The sequence below is a fragment of the Dipteris shenzhenensis genome, chromosome 7, assembly GCF_047967505.1.
Source record: "Dipteris shenzhenensis isolate YYH24624 ecotype China chromosome 7, Dip_SZ_1.0, whole genome shotgun sequence".
Classification (NCBI taxonomy): domain Eukaryota; kingdom Viridiplantae; phylum Streptophyta; class Polypodiopsida; order Gleicheniales; family Dipteridaceae; genus Dipteris; species Dipteris shenzhenensis.
Window position 1 is genome coordinate 35181824 of NC_141602.1, and position 17181 is coordinate 35199004.

The 17181-nt window shown below is 44.1% G+C and overlaps 2 protein-coding genes across 3 annotated transcripts in view; one reads left to right on the forward strand and one right to left on the reverse strand.

Moving 5' to 3' along the window:
- LOC147900269 (uncharacterized) overlaps nt 1-8885 on the reverse strand; it is a 75951-nt gene extending 67066 nt beyond the window's left edge. For both annotated transcript variants that reach the window (XM_087377049.1, XM_087377048.1), the window contains exon 1: nt 8717-8885. The gene's annotated coding sequence lies outside the window, so the exon portion shown is untranslated. The remainder of the gene's footprint in view (nt 1-8716) is intronic.
- On the forward strand, nt 262-16815 carry LOC147900270 (uncharacterized). Its single transcript, XM_087376610.1, has 3 exons — nt 262-270; nt 857-1580; nt 16586-16815. Exons 1-3 carry the CDS (start codon nt 262-264, stop codon nt 16813-16815), a joined length of 963 nt encoding a protein of 320 aa, XP_087232736.1.
- Nucleotides 16816-17181: the final 366 nt, after the last annotated feature.

Here is a 17181-nt window from a genome sequence, read left to right on the forward strand (position 1 = left end):
GAGAAGGCTGCAGGAAGCTGGAGAGAGAGCAGAGAAGTAGGAGAGAGAGGCGAAAGGGCTGCGAGGGAGGCGGAGAGGTGACGTCTAGACTGTACGGAATCAGGCGGGTGCAGGAAGAGGCGCAGTAGGGCAGCGAACAGGCTGCGTTCAGCCTGCGTGGAGGGTGCTTTTTTCGAAAAAAGCACCCCCTCCAAAGCTGGGGGAGGTTGGCCTTTTTTGGAAGCAGGGCTTCCTAATAAGGCTGCCCTGCTCCCTATATAGATGGGGCAGGTACCAGCCCACCCACAGCCTCGCAAAGTGCCTTGTAGCTGCCCCTCGAATTGCGTGCCTGCCTGCTTCAGCCCTGCATCAGCCTCAGCCTGTCAGCAAGCCTGCTTCAGCCCTGCAACAGCACCGTACAGCTGCGCCAGCCTGCGTCAGCAACCGTACGCTGCCTGCGTCAGCCATCGCCATCCGTACGGATCTGCATCAGCCGGCCTGCGTCAGCTGCTGCGAACTCTGCCTGCATCAGCACCTCCTGCATCGCACCTGTACCTGCAGATTGTACGGACGCCGTACAGCCACGTCAGCAACTGTACGGCCTCCGTCAGCAACTGTACGGCCTGCGTCAGCAGCACGTTTGCCGCAGGATTTCGCACGTGCATCCGGTAGCGGGTTCAGCGAGGTCTCGGGATTCGTGGGCTTCCGGTTCGCCAGTTTCCAGCATCTCTTTCCGGCGGCATCTCTTGGGACGGTTTTCCTCTGCTCCATTCTCCTTTGCGCTTCGTTTCAGTCAGTTATTTCTCTCAGTTTATATTCAGATCAGATTTCAGTTATGTCTGATTCTACAAATCCCGAGTTCACCATGGGAGAGCAGGATTTGGATTACACTCCTGTGGGAGAGGAGGATCAGGGTCTCTACGATGACCTGATAACAAAAAAGGCCTTCAGTGAATTTACGACTGCTCTAGATGGAAAATTCGAGCAGGTCAATGCTAATCAAACGGGGTTGACACAGCAACTCCAGGGGATTCAAGCAACTCTCACCCTTCTGGCTAGCACTGTGCAGGCACTCACGCATGTGGATGCCATGGCTTCAGTGCTAGGCCCGAATATAACTCTAGACCCTTTTCCGGGCGACCAAAAGTCTAGAACGAAGGAAGTAGTTGACACTTGGTTACACAAGTGGCAGGTACACTTTCAGTTCCACCCATACCCAGATGAAAAGAAGATCCAGCTTGCAGCGGGGTTCATGTCAGGTAAAGCATTGCTATGGTGGAAGGAACTCCAGCCTAAGCCTGATACTTGGACAGATTTTGAAGGGGTCTTTAGGAAGGAGTTCCTGAAGAAGGAGGATGATTACGATATCGTTGGGAAGCTCAAAGCCCTCGATATGTCAAAATTAAACTTGCCATTCGAAGTTTATCTTCAAAGATTTCGGGATCTGCAAACCAGGGCCACTAAGATGGATCCAGTGACCTTATTAGGTTTCTTCGTGGATGGTTTGCCAAATTCAGATAAGTTGCAGATAAAGAACAACAAATGCACAACGTTGCAGGAGGCCATGACTTATGCACGCATATACGATGATACCATGGCCGGTGCCAAAGCAACCACGGTTTCCGACACGAGTGGAAAGAACAAACGCAAGTTCTTTCAGCATACGACTGGTATTGGGGAGACGAAGTCTACGGACAATGCCTCCAAGAAAAACTTGACTCCAGCAAAGAATGGTAAAGCCCGTTTCCTTCGCACTCTGAGGCTCAAGAAAGAAGGACGATGCTTCTATTGCGAGGAGCGGGGCCACACAAAGAATGAGTGTCCCAAGCGCAAGAACCAAAAGTTGGTGCTTGGACCGAAGCTCCAGGCGGGTCCACGTACCGCAGCCAAGGGAGCGAACCAAGTCGCGATGACAGGTATTTCAGTAAATGTCATTACCTGCCCACTCTCTTGTAATTGTACTTTCAATACTTCGTTGTTTGGTTCCATGATCTTTTCCGAGTTTATGGAGAAGTTATGGACCAACAGGCTCACATTCTCTTTGATCCGGGACTTAATTACAAATTTGTGCAGAAGATGGGGCTGTCCACAGTACCTAGCGACCACACCTATGAGGTGCAGCTTCCAGCTGGGAAGCAGTTTTGGGATCGCAAGGTTGAAGCGCTTCCTATCCGGATTCAGGCCTACACAGGAGCTCTTACATGTTATGTTATGCATCTGGAGCATGTAGACTTGTTGATCGGAATAGAGTGGTTTAAAACCCACAATATTCAGATCGGATGGACGGAGCATACGCTTTCTTTTGTAGATAAGGACACCCAATTTTGTATTCAGTGTGATAAAATTCCCTCTTCTCACATCCTTTGAGCCAACTCAGATGGCCAAAGGAACACCAAGGCCAAGGTTGCTTGGCATACTTGCTTGGCAGACAGTCAATATGCCGCAGGCTAGAGGTGGTTTGGACATCATCGATCCAGAGACGCAGGGGACTTCTCGAAAATACCCCGCACACAGGTGATCATTGGCAGCAATCCCATCGATGACTCTTTTCAAAGGCCCCTGGGATCCCACTGATGTGGAGCCTTTTTTGGGTCTAGAAAAGGCCACTAGTAGGAGGACTCATGCCAGATGCACAAAGGAGTTTGAGCACTAGCCCCTCATTTGGCACCCGGAGGCCCGAGATCAGCATGGCTCTATGCTTGGACAGCGAACACACATAAACTGGGCTCAATGAGATTGTTGACCAACCAGCTCGTTTGGGGCTTGGAGCAGACTACCATCCAACCCTGAGGCACGTTTGAGGGCTGCTCACTTGCAAGGAGCTGGGCTCCGGATGAGGGGAGATAGATGCAGCCATACCACAAGCATGAAGGGCAACTTTGCAGACTTGGGCAGACATCAAACGATTGGGACAATTTATCAGGATAGGTGTGCCTCTGAAAGTCATGATGCGAAACTGAAGTGGTCGAGTCAATTTCTTCCACATCGGGATGGGGAGGCTTCTGCAGCCGCTGGAAGAGGGAGACCCAGATACACTGGCAACTGATCATGATAGTGGGTCATATAAGAGAGTCATCGTTTATTGACCCTCCTAGCATACAAGACCACTCTTGCTCTAGGAGAACCGCCCCCTTCGAGCGATTCAGTGGGAGAGTGTACATGGAGAGGGTGAAGGAGATACCCTTCTTCTCCTACACGACACAATGTCTACAAATGGAGGCATCCTGGACTCCGACACTAGGGGGAGCAACTAGGTATATTCCTAGATGAACCCAGGAACATTCTCAAACTCATCCTCTAAAAACACAACCAAGTATCTCAAGAGATTCGAGCTCGGTTCTAGATGCAGCTATGGTCCAACCTTTGACCTCGAGAGATCTCATATTTCTTTTGGTTGACTGCTCACGGAGGACTACCTATAGGCCCTTGGCTCGAGCAGATAAAGGTTGGTGGATGCTATCAAAGCTACACGGAGGAGGGCTTGGAGTCAATCTTGCACTATCTCTGTCATCCTGCTTCAACATGTATCCACTTGCTTGGCACTATTTCTTTTTGTTTTTCAATAGCATGCTTATTAAGAAATGAAATGTTTTCCTACTGTTCAGTTACGGACAATGGGGACTAGGTCCAGCATTTGAGAGTCGAATGTGGACCCCCTTGCTTGGGGTTATGGGCATTAGTGACCCACAAGAGTGATGGCCTCTCTTTGAGAGGGACATCTGGAAACCACACCCCACCTGAGTACCCAAACATGGGACCAATCAAATGCACAGATTGCATACCGACCTAGGAACCATTCAAGAGAATGTTCCCTGAGCTTTGGGTGTGGGCCTAGCAGCATGCCAAGAGTAATGGAGATACAAGATAAGACGACAAACAAATGAGCTCAGTATGGCTCAATTATGATCTTAGAGTACCTCAATAGATAGTCTAAGCTGTTAGGAACCCATGGGTGCGATCAGAATTGAATTCTGACAACTTTGAAATTTTAGGGTTTTTGGGAGTGACACGTGGCAGCTGACACGTGGAATCTGAGCTGGCAGGTCAGTCCACCTGTCCCACACATGTGGCAGCATGCATGGCAAGTGGCAGGGCATGCAGGCCAAGTATCTGGCCCCAAACCTGGTAGATTTGGGGCAGGTTGTGGGCTGTCCTCTTTGGCAGGTCAGTCCACCTGTCCCACACATGTGGCAGCATGCATGGCAAGTGGCAGGGCATGCAGGCCAAGTATCTGGCCCCAAACCTGGTAGATTTGGGGCAGGTTGTGGGCTGTCCTCTTTGGGACTGCAGCCCACCAAAAATCCACTCTAAGCCTGGGGGGGGGGGGGGGCTGAGCGGCGAGCCTATAAAAGAAGGCCTCTCCCCTTCATTCCTCACATGAAAAATTCGTCACTTTTCTTCTCCCTCCTTTTGGATGATGCAGCAGAACCTCTCCAGGTTGTGGGCTGTCCTCTTTGGGACTGCAGCCCACCAAAATTCTAGGACAAGTGTCCACCTTCCACTCTAAGCCTGGGGGGAGCTAAGCCTATAAAAGGCGGCCTCTCCCCTTCATTCCTCACATGAAAAATTCGTCACTTTTCTTCTCCCTCCTTTTGGATGATGCAGCAGAACCTCTCCAGCTCCTTGGGTGCAGCCAGCTTCTCCCCAGTCCATTCTCTCACCTCAACAGCACTTTCTCTCTCTACAATAGCACATTCTCTCTCTACAGTTCCAGCCCCTCCTCTCCAAAAATCTGCCCCCTCTCAGCTCTTCTGGAACAGCAACAGCATCCTCTCTCCTTCTCCTAGCCTGGAGCAGCCACAACCCCTTTCTCTCTCCTACTGCAATCTTTCTCTCTCTACTGCAGAATTTCTCTCTACTGTTCCAACCCATTTCCCTTGCAAAAATCTGCCTTTCTGTGCACCTCTGGAACAACAGCAGCTCCTCTCTTACATCCCCTCCCTTGGGATCAGCATTGGCACTCTCTCTACAGCTATCACTCCATAAAGGCTTTCTCTCTCTAGCCTACAGGCTGTTTTTTCTAAGCTGTTTTCATTCCAATCCCATTTTCCACACTCTCCTCACCCAAGGTAGCTTCAGAGGCATCAAGTACATCTACAAAAAGGGTCAAGTCACGAAGGGAGCCTGTATTGTCAAGTTTATCTCATTTACAGCACTATTTCATGTTGTTTCTACTATCTTTCTAGAAACTAGTGCTTGCCTCTAATGTTGCATGTAAGTGGTGATTGTTGAGGCTTCTTCCTTGTGGATTGGGCAAGCCAAGAGTTGAAACCTAAGCTTGAAGTCCTCCTTTTTGTTGTCTACCTTGCACATATGCTCTTGAGTCTTAAATCTAGGTCCTAGGTTTTCACTGAGTTCATCAATTTGGAAGGTGCATTGCACCTTGGTCTTGTATCTCCATTTTCAAGAATAAAGTGCTTGCCTCTAATGTTGCATGTAAGTAGTGATTGTTGCAGGCTTCTTCCTTGTGGATTGGGCAAGCCAAGAGTTGAAACCTAAGCTTAAAGTCCTCCTTTTTGTTGTCTACCTTGCACATATGCTCTTGAGTCTTGTATCTAGGTCCTAGGTTTTCACTGAGTTCATCAATTTGGAAGGTGCATTGCACCTTGGTCTTGTATCTCCATTTTCAAGAATAAAGTGAGCCTCGATAAGGGGGAGGCCATCTTGGCCCCTCAATCATATTGCAATTTCCAATGATGTCACTTTGTGTTTAAGCTGTATAAGTCTTAATTCCAGCTTAATTGCAATCTCTTAAGTTCAAGTATATGTGTTTGGCAACTCGCAATCATTTCATTCAAACGCCTCTGCAAAATTCGTTGTTTGAATTGATAGAAAGCACCGAGTAGTTTACAATCTCTGAAGCTGCCAGAGCTCTCGGAGGATCGGCTCCCTACGGATTGTGGCCCAAATAAAGACTGTCCACCAATACTTTACTTAGGGCATGGCTCCTTGGTTGACGGAGGGGGACCATGTCTTCCATATTAACGAGGTCTCTCCAACCTACAAGATACACAAACAAAGCATCCATCATATCGAGTTGCATGGGCGACTCCTCATTCCGACAACGTCCTCCCTCGGCTCCTAAGGATGATGTGGGACAAACATCACAACGTGGAACATTTAGGTTGTACATTGCAGCCTAGTAATGGGAGGTCATCAAGTTCCATCGACAGGGTATCATCTACACTCTGCGCGCCATCTCAAATCATAGGACAACCAACTCTAGAGCGAACGTCAAAAGACGAGAGCATTTCTGCAAGGCATGGCCTGCAGGGGTTTTTAGGATTCGCTAGTCCCCCTTGGCTGTTGGCCCCTGTCCTAGATAGCTGACTTGTATGGTTTTTGTTTCCAAGCATTAATAGAAAGTTCTTTTTTTTTTTGGAAAAAAAAAGTTGAAACCATAAACTCCATCACATAGCAAAGACTAGCTACTATGACATCCCCTAACGTCATCAGTGCCCAACAGTGGGTGTAGACCATAGAATAAGCATATGCTCTCACACATACAAATCCACACCCACAAATTCAAGCTACAACTGCTTGTGAAGGGCAAACTCAACTGTGACAAAGGCTAGCACTACAGGAGAAGGCTAATCAAAAAATAGTCCACATTCTCTTCATTCAAGCTACAACTGCTTGTGAAGACTATAAGGTTTCATTTTAGTCTCTCCCAAACGAGCATCTAAGGAAAAAAAAGAAAAAGCTAAGACCATCTCGCTGAAACCACTTAAGATAGATAGAATTTATCACAATATCAGCAAGACCGCAACAATGGAGCAACCTGAAACAAGATTCAACCTGACCAAATTTTACTTCATCGGTTCAAAAGAGGGACAAGCAATCGACAATGCCTATATGCAGTCATGCTCAAGCACAAAGGCTACCACAAAGCACCATGGGTGGAAGAGAATTTAGTCACAAATTATCCAAAGCTCCTTGCAAAGAACAAGGCAACTTTTTCCCTACCGTAGTTTGAGTTTCAGTAAAAGGAGATGTCACGCACATCCACAAGCCCCGTGGACATACTGGACTGCCACGCAAGGTAGCCACGTGCACGACCACACAAGCAACGATGTTAGTTGGCTGCCATGCAAGCAATAGCCAAGTCAACAGGTGCAGTAGAGTCATAGGCAACATAAGAATGACATCATCGCACTACCGCGAGGACTAGTTGGTGCAAGCGACCCCCCAATCAACCATTTCCTAAACTCAAGGAGGCCTATTAAAGGCAGCCCCTTGGTCCCTCATTTCTCATCCAATCTTGGGCCTTCAATGCTCAACAAAGGCAATCAAGAGCCCCACTAGGGTAGCCCTTGGGCTACAAGGATCATCAATGAGGAATCATCCCTTCATACAATGCATTCAGCCCTTTGGGCATTCATACATTCAATTTACATGTTTCCTCTTCGGAGGGCCCATATTCTCTCTTTCTGATTCTCTCTCACATCCACAGCATCACTTGTGTATTAAGTGCATCATCTATCCCTTCAGTTAGTGTTAACACTAATAGTCTAGAGTTCAACTTGAACTCATGTGATAGAAGTCTAGCATGCACCTATGCTGCTACAAATACAAAGACCTCCCACTCTATTTGACGGACCTATTTTAGATGACTGACACAACCACTTTGCCAAGATTTGCACGTCCAAAATCTACTTGCCGTGGTTTTTCAACTCCAAGCATAGGCAGCGCATGTGGATAGCCAAGTTCTTCCTAAATTGGCATCATTGGACATATTTTCCTCATAATTGTCTAAAGCCTTCTTAAAATGAAGGCTGTGCTTTCTTTAATGCCATGCATACCTACAATATGACAAATTAAGCTCCTTGAGATAAGACAGCTCTTGTGGCAACCACATAATTAAAAGAATTCTCCATCGTAGACCTAAATGGAAGTTGCAAAAGCTCTTCCATTAGAAGCCTGTTAAGCTCATTGGTACATTAAGGGGCCCAGCCAGTCACGAGCTTCCATTTGGCTCCAAAGGACGCTAGAATTGTTGGCTTGCTCACAAAGGACATGTGACTACAGTCATGGATGGTACAAATTAACTCTGATGTGACACTCGATAGATGAAACCTCACCGCTAGACAACAGAGACTTTTGGGTCACATTAATTGCATTGCTATGCTCGAAAGAAGCCATAACCAAACAATGAAAAGACAAACGACATATAACACGATAACATTTTTTGAAACTCTATTGCTGTAAGCCAACATATGATATTTCAGAATCTCTCGCACAGTTTTATATCACCACTATACATAATCATATCTCGCAAGAATCACAAGAGAGATTCTCGCTTCTCCAATTTTGCGAGCAGTTTGATGCAAACTAAACAGCGAAGAGGAGAGGACCTAATAAACTTGGAAAGGCTTGAAATCAAGGTCCATAGCCATCCTACAGCAGGTCGAACTTGAATATTGGTGTACTGCTATGACCAATCGTACGTTACGTGAACACAGACGAGAAATCGTCTTTGTCACAGTTTTTCGCAATTCCAAAGCCAAGCTAGAACGGAAGGCAATCTTGGCGTGAAGAAAAAGTTATGGAGGGGTGTGGCAGGCAAGGAAACGGATGGCAGGCAAGGAAACGAAGGCCATGCATTGAGAACCTAAGAAGAGGCGTGCATGGGGGCAGGGGGCTTGAACGAAGGCAGGGGCATAAAGAAAGAGAGACTGCATGCAGCGAAGGGAGGATGGAAAGGAATGGAAAGATGCAAGAAGGAAAAATGTCTGACCTGGTGTTAGGGGAGGATCAATGGACGGAGAATTGCCATAGCTGGGGAGGGAGGAAGGAGGGAGGAGGCGTGGGACGTTAGGGCAAAAGAAGAAACCAAAGGAAGGCGGGAAAGAACGAGTGAAAGAAGAAGAGCAGACAGAGACTGTTTCAGAAGAAGAAAGGGAACACAGTATAGCCGCCACAAGCACCGCTTTCTTGTATGTATATATACACACATATATATAGATCTATATATGTATTTATGTATGTATGTGTAGAGGATTTTTCCAACTTGCCGTTACTTGTTCCGTTACGTGTTATTCATCCCAACAGTATTCCACCTCTTCCTTTTATTCCTTTTTTGAATCTTCCCCTTTTTTAATAAAGAATCCGCCACCATCCTTCCATTACCTGTCTCACCTACCCCCCCCCCGCCCCCTCCCCACCTCTTCCTTTTATTCCTTTTTTGAATCTTCCCCTTTTTTTGTCTTACCTACCGCCCCCCTCCCCACAACAAGCACTGCCCCACTCACCTCGCCACTACTATCTCGAGCGTCATAGACTCCGCGCATCAGTTCACACATCCGGTGACGTCAAAAACCCCATGCGCAACCGAATCAACTAAAAACATCTTGACACTCTAGTTTAACAGTGCAGGAAATCGTGTCTTGTGTAAAAGGTTTGTAGAGAGATTTCTGCTGGCTCTTGGCTGAGGACACACTAGTGAGTAGATATTTACGTGGAATCGCCACCCACATTAGGGTGTAATACCCCTAGCTATTTATGGCCTATAGTCCATCTATCAGCCAAATGTTGATTGTTTTGTATTTTGTCCTTTCTTCAAGAATCAACCACACGCCCTTAATATACTCGACATGTTTAACTTTTCTTTTTCTTTTTTAAATCAATGTCTCATGTGTTACTTAGACTTTGGAATTCAGACATACATGATGATATTTTAAAGTAAAGTTCCCACACTGCAAGTTGTGGGATTTGCATTGCATTTTCCATACAGTCAATGGATACTTTCATGAGAAGGGTTAGCTTGCTTTCTTTTGATAAAACGTATTTTTGTCAATGACTTAATTTTAAATCCCCTTATGTATGTAGATTTTATATGCAATATATAAGCGGAGCTCACATCCCCGTCTCTAAGATGGAGGGTCTCAGGAGCAAGTACCAAAGTTAACTTTTACTTAGCATATAATAACATATGCGCAAGGTCCATGCAATACTATACCCTTAGTTATACAACATAACGATAGTCGGCCCCAAAAAAGGCAATGCTCTTACAAGCAACACTCCAAATATCATGGAGATTCAAAATGGCACAATCTACCTTTGCACCTTTAAAATTTTAAGGCAAGACTCTCAGTCATAACAAGTCTCATGCATATATCATAAGCCTAACACAATCTACTTTTGCAACTTTGACTCTCAACTTCATTTGTTTCTTTAAGGTAGGGCTCTCAATCCCAAAAAGTCCCATGCACATTGTCATATGAATTATGCTATAGTGTGCTTGGTGTTATTTCAATGTGAATTAGCCTAAGGTAGAAGGAGGCTATAAAATATTGTGTGCATTTGGTGTTTGTTTATGCAAGTGAGATGCTTCTAGGATAAAATATTGGAGAGGCAAATGATGTGTGAAGGAATCTCCATGGGCCACCTTGCCATCTGGGCAAACCCATGGCAACATTAAGTGAGCTTGGCACAAAGTCAATGGCATGGAAATATTAAATGTATAAAATAAAAGACGTTAAGGTGGCAAGGAATCTTATGCCAAGCCTATCTCTTGAAATATTTTATTACATCAGTAGGGATGAGGCGGCAAGCATCTTTGTGCCAGCCCTCCACTTGTCTTCCTAGGTCCTTGTGCACACTATAAAATTAGGAACAAGCCATGGGGCATCTTAGACTTGACATAAGGGGTGCTTGATTTATATGGAAAATTGAGGCAAGGTGTTGTCACTTGCAATTGAGAGTGTGCGACCTCCTCACTTACATGGATGATACCTTCCCCAGACTATGCATGTGGGAGGGTCAATTTATTAAAGAGGCCTTGGCCTATAAAAGGAGATCACTCTCTCATGTTTGGGGGCTCTCAACCTTTGACACTTCTCCATGTAGATACTCTCTTCCTTAATCCTCCCCTCTCCATGTACATAGCCTTGGTGCTTTTGAATACTATTATGGATTTCCTTGTGTCCCCTTGTGCCCCTTTGAGTTCTCTCTCTCTCCACATGTGCCATTGTATGATAAATTCTCTCTCCCTCTCCCTACTCCTCTCTCTCTCTCTCCCTCTCTCTCCTTTTCCATGTCCATGTGCATTGTGAATACTCTCCCACCTCCACCTCATGCTGCGGCTCCTTTTGTTCACGTGTGGTGTGCGGCACTCGAATCTTTGACTTGTGAGAGCACGAAAATTCCACCCTCTCACAATTTTGAGCACGGAACTTTCCATTTTTGCGTTTAGATTTGACGTTCTCTCCTCTTTGTAAAAGGCTTGGTACTCCACTTTTTCCAAGTTTCTCATGTTCTTTTTTTTTTTAAGTAAAGAAAAGGATTTGCCTCTCCCTCCCTTCTCTTCCCCCTCTCTCTACCACCCTCCTCTCTCTTCTCTCCCCTCTCACTCTCCAACTGTCTCTCTCCACCACTTTCCTCTCTCTTTTCACCTCTCTCTCTCCACCAACTCCCTCTCCACGTTGTTGCCACATCATCACTTGCCACATCATCCAATACCGTGTAATTAGGTACCACATCATCATTGGGGACGAGCATTTTTTGAGCGAAATCTTCCGAGCGTCCAAGCGAAGGAAAAAAAAAAGCTTCCAACTATGCATAAATATGGCAAAAATCGATCACAAGAAAACATAATTTCACTTAGAAATATGCAAAGTATTATAGCAATGCCTATTTTGTACAAAAATCTTTAGGTGAATCTTTAGGAATGGTGAGAGCATAATGGGATGGCTTTTGAAGAAACCCACATGTAGAGTAGACTTCTCTATGAAAATTCCCTTATGATCCTTCTTACAACTTTTACTTAATAGGGGGTGACATTGAAAACCCTCTCTCAACCTATCTTCATGAAAGGGTTTCTTCAAAGAAAACTCATTGAAGCAAGCCATCAAGGTAGTTTCGCCAACGAAACCCCTTTGAAGCAAGTCTCCCAAGGTAGTTTTGCTGGCGAAACTACCTTGGACAGCACTTTTAAAAGTGACATAACTTTCATATCCAATGTCCAAATGTAGTCATTCAACTACTCAAATTGATCGGAACACCCCCTTTGAGCACATATATGGAGAAAATCTTGCATATATAGTATTAAATATTACATGTATCTTATGAGAGTGATATATAAGCCCAAGTTAATACTTATTTATGGTAATTTGAACTTCTTTACAAACATGTCCATAAATATCTTGTTATTTATGATATAAAAACACTAAAAAGATATTGCCATATGATATAAATGTGTTAATAAGTAATTATATATGCATAGTATTATTACATTGAGAGTGATTATGAGGGATGTTTCTTAAAGGAATCAACACTTTTTTAAGGTAATAATAGGGGTACAGAGGGATGTCTCTAAATAAGAAAATTATGTTGTGTAAAAATGAATGAGTGACTAGTCTGTATATTTTTATGATAAAGGTATCTAGTTCTAGTGAAAATAAAAGTGTAAAAACCATGTTTCCTAAAGAAATACATTTTTTTAAATCTCTTGAAAAACACGCTCGGATAAACCTACTCATAATTTTTTGCTCGTAAAATTGACGCATCTCATCATCATCAGCCATGTCATCAATTACCATGTCATCACTTGCCATGTCATTAGTGCCACATCATCACTTACCACATCATCACTTACCACATCATCAGGTGCCATGTCATCACTTACCACATCATCATTTATGCAAATGCCACATCATCATCTGCAATCTGCCTTGGCAAAATGAGGATTTGTACTCGCAACCTTCACTTTGGCAAAAGTTTGCTCTACCACTAGGTAATGTATGATTTCTTGTTACATGTGAGGGAAAAGCTCTACTTATAGCAAAAATAAGGACTATGTTCAAAAGGTCATAACTTTTTTGTGGGTAATGGATCTTATCACCTTAGAAAGCAACGTTGTGGCATTTTCAGTGATCTACCTCTGTCATAGAGCAAATCTAGCATGACTTGTTTCTAGTTATGGCCATAGTCCAAAAGAGTACACTATGGCATGGGAGATTTTGATTCCAAATTGCTATAAGTTTTGATTGCGACATCAGATCAAGCCATCGTAAAAGGTGAAGCATTTAATTCTTCAAGCTCTACATGTTGGTGTGGTCTCTTGAAAAAAATGATGAGAGTAGCTCTTAATGGAGACACCAAAATGAATGGGAGTGATCTTTAATCGGCTGTCGAGGTTGCCAAGGATAGTTCTAGTAGGCTAAGGCCTTATCATTAGCCGAGTATCTCTTACCCTCTCTTGTTTCAATGAGGATCTAAATAGTTATGTTTCCATGTCCTCAATTACCTCCCTGGCAATCGCGGCGTGAGCTTCGGACCTTGCCATGACTAAGTACCTTCAGAAGGGAATTCTATCGACTGCCTCTTCAAGTTTAGTCAAGGATACTCTTTCCATTATTCAAAGAGCATGCAGTTGTATTGGGATGTCCATGCTATTTGATGGATGGAACTATAACAACTATACATTATGCGTGCTAAGCTTTTACTATTTGTCCTATCCCTCAAAAGGTTGACTTTTGTGTATAACATCTATACTGAGTCTGAGAAGGGCCTAATTCTGCGCTTCATCCGGAATTGCAATGGTCTCAATGCTACATGCCTTGTTCTAACATCATTATGAAGGTGGTTCTTCTTATATAATCTAGAAGATTGTTCATTCTTGTTGTTTCATCCTTAAAGTAATAAAGTTATGTTCTGTCCTCATTTGCCATTTCCCCCAAATCAGCCATTCCAACCAAATCCCCAACTAAATCTCATCATTATTATGGGTAGAAAGATTTTCTATTAGCAATAGATTGCCCTATTATTTGGTGTCGATCGTTTGGCTAAAGTGCTAGCTTCTCCTCGCCCCTTCATTCTGCCCATCCTTGAGTACAACATCACTTGGGATATTGTGATTCTATGCCTTTATTGATGTCAAGTTGGAGGTTCCATTTTGGCGAAGCACATCAACCCACAAAAGGCAAGGCGAGACTAGGGATAGTGCTTATATCTCCGGAGGGAAGAACTACCTCTCTTGGGTTACCGAATCCCATCCACAATTCTAACAGGTTGAGTATCAAACATTAATTTTGGGCCTTCAACATGCCAGGCCTTTGAATATTTAGTGTGTGTGATCTAGTTGTAGCAGCGGGATGAGCCCTAGAGGTCAGGTGGCAATTACAGACAACCAAGGAATCAGTAAGGATGGCTACCTTATGAGTGTTCACAGACCGTGATAAGCAAGACCCCAAGGATTATTTACCAAGAGGTATTGCATGGCACATGGTGATTGCACTATAGAGAGCTAGCTTGAAATGCTGCCCTTGTACTTTGAAGGGCGAGCTCTAAAGTCCTTGCCTGTTGCTACAAAAGCATGGGTAGCCTTGGCTGAGGCTATGTGTAATAAGTTTAAAAAGGAGGAGAGCTATTAGATGATCCTCAATGCAATGTACCAATTAAAGCAAGACCCAAATGAGCGGGTTGAAAGTTATGCAGATAAAGCTATGGAGTTGTTAGGTCGACTCCAAAAAGCTATTATGGCTGGGCTAGAGGTGACCGAACCAACTTGTTGCTCAATAGCGAAGGAAGAACTGGTAGTGCAACAATTGAAAGGGTAGAGAGAAGAGGAGCGACTGGAGGGGGTGGAGTAGGCATAGCGGGCGGTAATGGAATAGGAAGCACAGATCGCTAGATGACTCGATGAGGACTCTTGGGTAACCACGATGAGGGATGGGATGAAGGGTCTATGAATCAAGCACTTCCTCATCTTCTAGTAGTATTGTCTCCCACTTAACTACTAGTTGAACAATAGCCTCAAGGTTTGAAGTCTCTTCAATTTTCAATTTTTTACAGAGAGGGGGTGAGAGACCATTGATGAAAATTTTATTGGCGAAGGCCCTCTCTCTTAATTTGATTAGCTGACTTGACAATCCGCCTACTCGACACTCAAAAGGGGGGGGGGGCATCCTCCATGAGATAAGAGTGGTGTCACTTGTTATAGTTGTGCTGAAAAGGGGCATTACAATCCTGAGTGCCCTCATCAAATTTCCAAAGTCAATCTTCTTGAGCTACAAGAGCTGTCTGAACTAGAGGTATTTGGAGCCAAGAGAGATAGGGAGGGTAGCGATTCTGCACCCAAGAAATGAGGTAGGCCTAGAAGAACGACGGCCAAACCTCTTGGAACTACAAGTCAAATCCATCCTTCACCACTAGAAGTTAAGATGTCTGAGTCCTCTCCAAAAAAGAAACACATAACATCTAGGAGGTCCTTGGTCCCAAGCTTTTGTGTGGGGAAGGGTGAGGAGCCATACTCTATTCCAAATAACTTATCTAGATGTCATGTTTCAATTATCTAGTCCCAACTTCTTACCTTGACTCCATCAGTACATTGAGAGTTTAGTTAAGGGATCTATGCTTGAAGGGTCAAAAGAAGGAAGTTTCCTCAGTCCCAGAAGTACAAGTGTTGTTTAACATTTCTATTGGTAACTCAATATTTACATACCAAAATAACATTTAAAAAAGTAATGTTTAGTGGCATCTCTGTCTGACTTGTTTTAAAGAATGAAGAATGTTCTTTCGGAAATGCATTTGTTCAAGTACTCACTAACTTTTTTCCGCTCACTTTTTTGGTCTGCTCGATTTTTTGTAATTCTTGGTTTAGAGCATGGCCAAAACAAAAGATGAGTGTCCTATATGCATGATCGGCCTAATCTCTCTCAAATTGATTATTATGCATGCAAGAAGCCATAGAGCACTTCATCTATCTCCAAAATTTGTATCTCCACTGCATGTGCCCTTATAGCCAATAAGATATGTTGAGCTTGATTTGTTTGCAATATAATATTGTTCCTCATGTATCAAAGTTGGAACTTGAACATCTTGTGAAGATAGTGGGAGAGAAGGAAGGAGTCTCACTTGCGGCTTTCTCACATACACAATGGGGGAATACACACAAAGGTGGAGGCTGAAAACAGTTTTCCTCTTCTTAGTTGTGTAAGCTAAAAGAACTCTAGTACAAAGAAATAGAAGAACCCTATATGTGGGTCTCAAACCAAACTCAGCTAACTAGGGTGGCATATTAACTAAGCCACGAACTAGAGTACATAAGGATAGCTGTCATCCAGCTATTATTCATGGGCGGTGTACCAACCGCATCTACACCTAACAAGTCGGTGACATAAATGCACAACGGTCACCCTAGCATATCACGAGTGGAGCTCAATATCTCAACACATCTAACCCTATAGCCTAACTCTAGAGATGTAGATAATTTTTCCCACACCATGGATGTGGTTATCAATGGAGTAAACATTCATGGAGCTTGCATTGACGGTGGTGCGGGGTGTAATGTAATGTATTTATGAAACTTGGCCTCCAATGCACTTCGCTTACCTAGGTCCGAATTAAGGTGGATGAAGGAAGGAATGTTCCACCCCAGTATGTGTCATGGAAGGACGATGTGTGGTGTGACTATGCTAGCGGACTTCCACGTGATGCAAGTTGATGAGAGTGCCAGGGATTACCCATTGATTGTGGGGAGGCCATGTATCCATTGGGTGAAATATTGAGGAACCGACCACATGACCATGGGGGATTCAAAGGAACGAATTCCAGTTTAGCTCGGCAGATCAACAAGTAAGGGAAGTATCCCTAACATCTACTTCAGATATAGAAGCAAGATATACAAGTGAAGAAACAGAGATGGAATCTTATGAGTGTGAGTATGAAGTGGACCTCTACACCATGTTGTTGGAAGGTTCACCTCCCCGTGAAGAGAAGAAACCAGCCCGTAGGAAGGATTTACAGGAGATGTTAAATCCAGAGCTAATAGAGTCAGAGAAGCAAGATTATATGGAAATGCTAGAAGGATTTCCCCAGCTTTTTGCCAACTCCTAGGAAGAAGTCCGCAACACATCAAAGGGGTTGAGAATAAAATTGAATTGGTACTAGGAAGTAAACCCATGGCACAAAAACTCAGAAGGTTGGGACTAGTGCAATGAATAGCCATGGTGGAGGAGGTTTTCAAGTTACTGAAGGTAGGATTCATTGCACCCATCGAGAATTCCAAGTGGGTTTCACCAGTGGTAGTTACCCCAAAGAAAAATGGAAAATGGTGGGTATGCATAGACTATAAAAGGTTGAATGAGGTGACAAAAAGAGATCCTTACCCCATTCCCTTCCAAGATATAACCTTGATAGGATAGTTGGACATGAAATGTATACATTCTGTGATGGGTATTCAGGGTATTATCAAGTGAAGAT